Source organism: Cariama cristata, unplaced genomic scaffold (assembly GCF_000690535.1).
Source record: "Cariama cristata isolate BGI_N322 unplaced genomic scaffold, ASM69053v1 scaffold2415, whole genome shotgun sequence".
NCBI classification, from domain to species: Eukaryota; Metazoa; Chordata; class Aves; order Cariamiformes; family Cariamidae; genus Cariama; species Cariama cristata.
In genome coordinates this window covers 42,749-50,024 of record NW_009615698.1, presented here as the reverse complement: position 1 = coordinate 50,024, position 7,276 = coordinate 42,749, and the positions used below count along the sequence as shown (strand labels likewise).

Genomic DNA, 7,276 nt, shown 5'->3' with positions numbered 1-7,276 from the left:
AAAAAAAAAAAAAAAGTGTTAAAATATCTGTACAAAAAATTATATGGGCACATTAGTCATGTTGGCTATCTTTACAGGACCTATACCATCCCTTTCCTCATAGGTCCTGAAGAACAAACGCAGAGACCAGCTGGTTTTCTCCTTAATCCTTCAGCTACTTCAATTACCAGCACTCATTAGACTGCACACAGACTGATCCACTCAACGGTCAGCAGGCATTTATCCATAACTGTCTCTTTGTTTTTCAAAGGTAGCAACTCTACTGAAGACACTGGGCTATCCTGGATATTCCAATAAAACACTGTGGGTTGGGGTTCAGTGGTGGAGAAAAACAATTCTTGCAAAAACAGCTTCCACAGGCATTTCCCCCAAGCCAGCACAGCTGTGAAGGGCTTTAAAGTATTATTTATATGATGCATATCATTATATAAAAAAACAGTTAAATACAAATTATGCACCTACTAACACAAAATCAAAATTTTAAAATATTTTATTTGTATGTGGGACTAACAGACTGAAGCAATGGGTGTCTCTCTTCCTGTTTGAGTGCCCAGGTTCAGAGACAAACTCAGCATAAAATTCAAATACAGTTTAACTTTCATATTAATACTTCCCTGGACTTAAAGAATTGTGTAGCTGACTCTCCAATTTATACTTCTCATTCATGTTAGATTCACTGCATTTGAAAAGGACATTGCCCTTTTTCCTTTCTTGTTTATTTTCTCCACTGTAAATAGGAAAATTTGTTTTTTGATGGTCTGACAATGCTTCTATCCACCTTAATTTTGCAGAATTATTTTAAAGTAAAATCTAATCTAACAAGCAACCGAACTACATAGAAGTATCCTTGCAATGGAAGGATAGATATTGAATCTCTCTTACTTGCTCTCCTTTTAGGCCTTCAATATGCACCTGCAAAAAAAATGCAGAGTCATAAAGGATGAGAAGAGGAAAGGCAACGCAGAAGGTACCAGAGGTATGATGGTTCCCCACTGTATTTTTCTCCCCTCGCCATTCCCTTGAAACGCACGCTATCTGCTACAGCTCCTCCAATCCTGTTGCAGGCGGAGGGATGCTTTCTATTTAAACCGCTCAGACTGACAGAAGGTTTGCTCACTCAGTTACCTATGAAGTGATTTGCCTGGCTGTATGAACAGTAAGAACTTAATTCATTATCTCACTGGTATAAACAAGTTAGAAAATTCCCCAGCTCTTGTCTTATTTTAAATTACAAAGATCTATTGAATGCAGAAGGCATCATAAAAATAGCAGGCTGACTTTGGATGTGGTGCATACTTAGCCTGTTCTCCACCTACCCCCTGGAACTTTAGGCTCATTTTCAGGTTTTATGCATATCTTTCTAAATTTCTTGGTAACTACTGTCACATCACTAATTTCACATTTAAGCAGGACAGTAAAAGGCTTTTACCCAAATAGAGTTTTTTCCAGAGCTCTCTCTTTCTCCTTCCTTTGCTTTCTACCACATTCTGGGTAAGGAAATTGCCTGCTGCCCTTCTTATGATTACCAGGGAGCTTCTCATTCTCGTCTTTAGCACCCAGTCCTTATTTGGCACAGTGCTACAGTTAATGTTGCTGGTATCAGTGGCCCTTTAATGCTTTCTACCGATAGTCCAAGAGTGCTGTTTCCTAATTTTAATCCTATTTTTTTTGAAAGTGAAAGGAGTACACCCCAACTGCTTTGTTACCAACCCCTGCAGAACTTAATTCTAGGCTGCTCCTCTGCATATTTTGTGGTAAATCGTCTTTCTCCCTTCACTTGGAGATGACCTCTTCATATAGACAATACTAACATCTGAACAGCCTTACTTCCCTCCTAGTGACGCCTCTGGCATCAGTGAAGGAATTGCTGAAGGCAGAGGGACTAACAAAGGCATGTAAATCTAGTGCCACTGGAAAGATCAATCCCCCCTCTCCTATTTTCTCAGTCTTCTTTTTTATCACTGCTTTCCTGATTTCAGCACATCAGGTCCTATTTGTCTCGTATTCCACCAGGACTTTTTCAGATATAAGTCAAGGAAAGATCATTCCCCCTTATCAGAAATTGCCACCTTCTTCTCCCATCCCAATTCTCACATCCAGCCCACGGCAAAGGCACTCAATAATTCAATTGAATTCTGAACTTTCCTTTGCTTTTATAACTTTCTTTATAACAAGCTCTATTTTCCAAAGGCCACTAGGTATCAATTCAACAACTGTCCTGGAAACTACACTTTCCTGTCACACTATTGCTCTCTCTCATGCACCTGAGGCAATGCTTTCATTGCCTCTCGGAGTCCTGATCTTCACATTTCAAAATCTCCTAAAATTGTGGTAGTGCATCTCCTGGTTGGAAACCATCACTTGCCTTCTTCAAAAATCTTCAGTGCCTTAAACTTCACTTTTTTTTGAAAAAACATTTAAGAACGTCTCTCACTTAGTAAAGTCCTCCCACCCCCAGCTTCGACCTTCTCTTCTTATGCAATAATGCCTACAATATTTGAGAAAGCTCAAAAAAGATCCTTACTGAAGAACCAGGCAATCCTGGAAGTCCTGGTTCACCCTGCAGGGAAACATGAAAGAAATGAAAAAACATAACACAAAACACAACATAGCACAATACATAACATAACACAGAACAAAAGCAAACCTCTGAGCATGTTTTCCGACTGCTGTTTACATTCTTATTTTCAATACCATCCCATAATAGCTATGAACATGCGATCCCAACTATCTCTGTTTTGTCTGCCCTGCAGATGAATACATACAGGAACTGGTTGTGTTCTGTGTTACTGTGATGTTATACCTTGATTTTAATGACATTTAGTGACTTAAAATGAATGATGCACTGGATGCACCATAACATTAAATTTCAGCCTCAAAAATCTTATAATTGGCGTACACATACCACACAAACAAACCTGATTGATGCTTAGATCCCTAACAGAGCCTGCAGGATGGATATTTAGGGGCCAAAATGCTTTTGTTTGTTAATGAGCAAAAAATGTTTGGAAAAAGAAAAGAAGTGAGAAACGGTACCATTTTCCCCAAGTCATTTTATATAGCAGAATCACACTATGAGTGTTTCAGGACACCGAGATGCTACATCCTCTTTACATGATTTATTGCTACCTAGGGTATCAATTTGTTCCAGCCCATTTTTCTCCAGCAGTGCCCACCATTTATTATCTTTCAAGACTAAGTGTCCAGAAGGTATATCCTTTAATTTAGGTACAGACTAATGCAAAAATTATCGTATAGCTTCCTTTCACACTCTGTTTATTAATTACTCATGTAGGTCTCCAAATGACCCAGCGTATCTTTCATGTTCTTTCCTCTTAACGTAAGTTTAATTACTATTTATGATTTATTCTAAAGAGAGTCCATACTACGCCAGAAGAACTAAAGAGACACAGGTCAACTGCACTGAAAGTAATGAAGCAAGGAGCTCAAGATCCAGAAGCACCAAATGCAGCCCCTTGAGAGATATGGATGAAGTTTTACAAACTCAAGACTGCTCTCTACTGCACACATGCTGGAGCACAAAGATCTTATCACTTATCAGCTCAGTGGATGTGCCTTGCTTGTAGGTGCTTCCGAAACCTCACCTATAGCAGTTGAATCTGAGTGGGAAAGTAACAGGAGATTTGCTTCTAATTTCTGGAGCAGAAAAGGAGAAATAAAATCCAGAATTGGGCATGCCTTTCCGTTTGTGTCAAAGAACTGGGCAGAAAATACCAAAACCACAATGTCACCTCCAGCAGAGGGGGAAACATAAGGCTGCCCTGGAAACTCTAACAACTCTGTAAAATAATGAGCTCAAAATTGCTGTTGAGAGCAACCCCAAGAGGGTTGGGCTTGCTTGATTGGCACTTTCTGAGTCAATTCTACATCTGCTGGGTCAGAAAACATCTACACAAACATCTACACAAACATATCGACATTTCTACCCAATTTTCTTAGGCGAGTAAGATTTCCTGAGCCAAACTTCTGTCTACTTCCTTCTCCTCCCACTGTGAGGGTTAAACTAAGAGCAGAGGAGCTATAACCAGACATGATTTGACACTCACTTATACCCATTTCAAACTGAAGCAACATCAGAAAAGTGAAACATTTAAATGCATAAAGGCGTTACTTATACACAAATGAAATAAATATTATCCTAACATCCCTGATATTTCCAGCACTGGGGGCCCAAGGAGGAATTAACAAATGTGTGTCCAAACCCCTCCTGTGCATCCCATCCCAACTCACCTTTTCTCCTTTGGTCCCACTGGCACCTGGAGGGCCCGGGCTGCCGGCAGGGCCCTATAAACAGGTGAAATGGAGAGAAAAATCTTTGGTTTACATACTGCAGGTCATCAATTGCCATTCCCTTGAAGCACGGGAGAAACATAAGGCTGCAGGTTTAGTTATCGGCAGCAGAGTTACATCCCATTGCACTGGGCTAGGAGCTAATACGAGGCTACTTTGGCTCTGCCATGTAGAGAGGAAGGGGAATAATGATGGAGATGCTACAGCAGCCACGATAACAGCAATCCAATTTCAGCTGTTTGAGAAGGATTGCAATTCAGGGAGTACATCGATGTCAAACACAAATTTTAGGATAAAATTCAGGCATGAAGATTTGCCCACTGCCAGGTGTCTAGACGTGAACAGGCAAAAAAGCTTCAGAAAAACCCAGCTTCTGTAATAGGGTGTCGCTTGGAGAAATTGTTCCTTAGAAGAAGTAAACAATCATCATCCACCTTCACATCCCTCTGTAATTTTTCACTTCATTTACATTTGCTGCAAGTCTAAACCAGTCCTGTGAACAGTGTAATGGGCATAGTGAAAATAGTTCATTGTGATTCCAGTGCCGCATCTAGCACTGGAAAACATTTCCATCTTATAATGATAGTCATAAACACTAACTGGACAAATACTTCTTGGTATAGAGTAAACCGTGGCTGAGGAATAGAGGAGAGAGAAAGCGATGATGCACTGTCAAATCCCCCATGGAGAAGCAGAGGAACATTTAGTGCAAAGATGTCTATCACCTCTTAGAGAGGAGGATGCAGATTTAACAAAGATTAAAACTGCTAATGACACTAGACCTCACCATCTAAATACAAAAGATGGGTCTGACATGGAAACAAAAAATAATTCCCCAAAAGATCAAGTTGAAACTCCAACTGCTAGAAGAGCGAGAGCAAGGCACTCAGGTAGCACATGGTTGCCGTGCTTGTAAGGCACGTTCAGAGCAGACGCCAGCAGCCGTTTTGTCTGTGTGAGCTGCAGAATCAACCACCTGAAGACAAAGTATCCTATGGATTCAACATGCAGCTCCTCCACCTCTGCAACTGCAAAATCGTGCCTCCAAATGATCCTTTCCAGAGAGGTAAACAGGAAGGACTAGTGAATAGGATGCAGACGCAGCAGCCTGGAGGCCTCAGGCTCAAGGATGGCAATGATTAGCTGCATGGCTTTTGGCAAATCACTGTTTAGCCTCTGCGTCTTTCTCTGTCCTTTGCTATTTAGACCAGAAGATCCTTGGGAGTAAAGGATATCTCTCATTAGGTATCATACCCTGAGTAAGGAAAACAGTCTTGTGGGATTTACAGATAGCAGTTTTAGACAAAGCATTATCTGTCTAATCAGCAGAAATGTACTGATTATTTAGATCATTTTCTGGTTTCATCTTGTCTTAAAAATGTAAATAGTTCCAAGGCTTTCTTATTGAAAACAAACCAAATACATTGAATCCAGTTCTCTCCCTTTCATGTTGTGGGAAAGAAAAAAAGTTTATAAAAACCAGTCTTAAACAACTGAATTTTTATATATGCTTCCTTATGTCTTCAATGAAAATTAAGAAAAACATCTAACCTATCATGTTTAAAGGACTGGCATTTCCTTTAAGCGTATATTACATTACCATTTAATTCTAAACCCAAACAAACAAAAGAAGAAAACTGTGCCAACAAAGATCCTGAGAATAAGGAGTACAAAAACTGCTGATGCGCTGGGGTCCTGCCATGACTCAGCAGCCACCCAGGATAAGTCTCAGTTTTAGAGTCCACTTCTACTCATTCCAAAGAAAACCTTCCAGTTGTTGAGTATTTGCCACGTACCTGTTTCCCCTCCACACCTGGCTTTCCAGGGAACCCATCTAGGCCTTGCTCTCCCTGGAAAAAGAAGAGAAAGAACCTCTATAACTCAAATCCATGGTGTTCAGATCACCGCTCTGCAAGAGATATCTGTGTTATCCACTCCAAGAGTAAGGAATAAGGAGAGAAATTCAAGCCAGCCCAATAGAAAAAATGGCTGAAGTCCTCACATCTGTATTACAAAGACTTGCTGGGACTAGAAGTGGTTGCATGCTAGCTTTCCACATCGGCCCCCTTCTTCTGCCTGCTGAGGTGGGTTCATGCAAAATGAACACAGTGCACCAGAACAACAGCCCGGAATAGCTCTTACAAAAATAATGAATCCACAATCCAGCAACAGCTCACTTTTACCTAGTTAAGAAAAACCTTTCATTTTTCACTTTTGCTTTCTGTAACCTGGGGGAACAATTAATCTACTCCTATATGTCTTCAGAATTGGACAGTCCACAACACCTACAGGCAATCTATTCCATTACTTTATTTTTAATACCTGAAGATATGGTTTTTTCCCCTGTACCTACTTATACCTGATTTTTTCTTGCTACAGTTTCAGAGCAGTATGTTTTTTCCCCACCCGAGAGAACAGACTATTCCCTTCATCTTTACAATTGCCTTTTACGTATTTGAAGACTTACAAAACTCCCCCTTCAAACTTTTCTAGACTAAACATCCTCAATACTTTCAACTTTTCTTCATGGGCATGTTTTTCAGACCTCTGGTCATTTTTGTTTCTCTCATTTGTGCACTTTCCAATGTTTCAATGTCTTCACTGTAGCTAGGTGCCCAAAACCAGACATAGCTGAAGCTAACTTTCAGCAGAAAGATTATTTCGTGCTTTATAGAGTATTCTTCTGTTTAAATCCCAGGATAATGTTTACTTTAGCCCAAACCCCCTTCTGCAGGACAGCTCCTTAGTCAGTTGTTCCCAATCTGTAGCAATTTGTTGTCCTACACATATGAAACATCCTGCAGCTGCCCCTCTCAATGTCATCTTCTGCTTTGGGGATTATGCTTTCAAGATCATTTTGAATTCTGATCCTGACCTCCACCGTACTTCTACATCCAGGCTTAACATATTCCATATTTTATAAGCCAGGTCCTTGATAGAGATGATGACTAGATCAATGACATAC

General features: G+C 40.2%; 1 protein-coding gene across 1 annotated transcript in view; it reads right to left on the bottom strand.

Moving 5' to 3' along the window:
• Positions 1-7,276, bottom strand: part of LOC104161453 (collagen alpha-1(XXII) chain-like) — a 137,962-nt gene that overhangs the window by 89,647 nt on the left and 41,039 nt on the right. Inside the window, exons 8-9 of the mRNA XM_009699905.1 lie at positions 6,108-6,161; positions 4,252-4,305 (exon numbers count right to left, since the gene is read on the bottom strand). Coding sequence (XP_009698207.1) covers positions 4,252-4,305; positions 6,108-6,161 — 108 coding nt within the window. The remainder of the gene's footprint in view (positions 1-4,251; positions 4,306-6,107; positions 6,162-7,276) is intronic.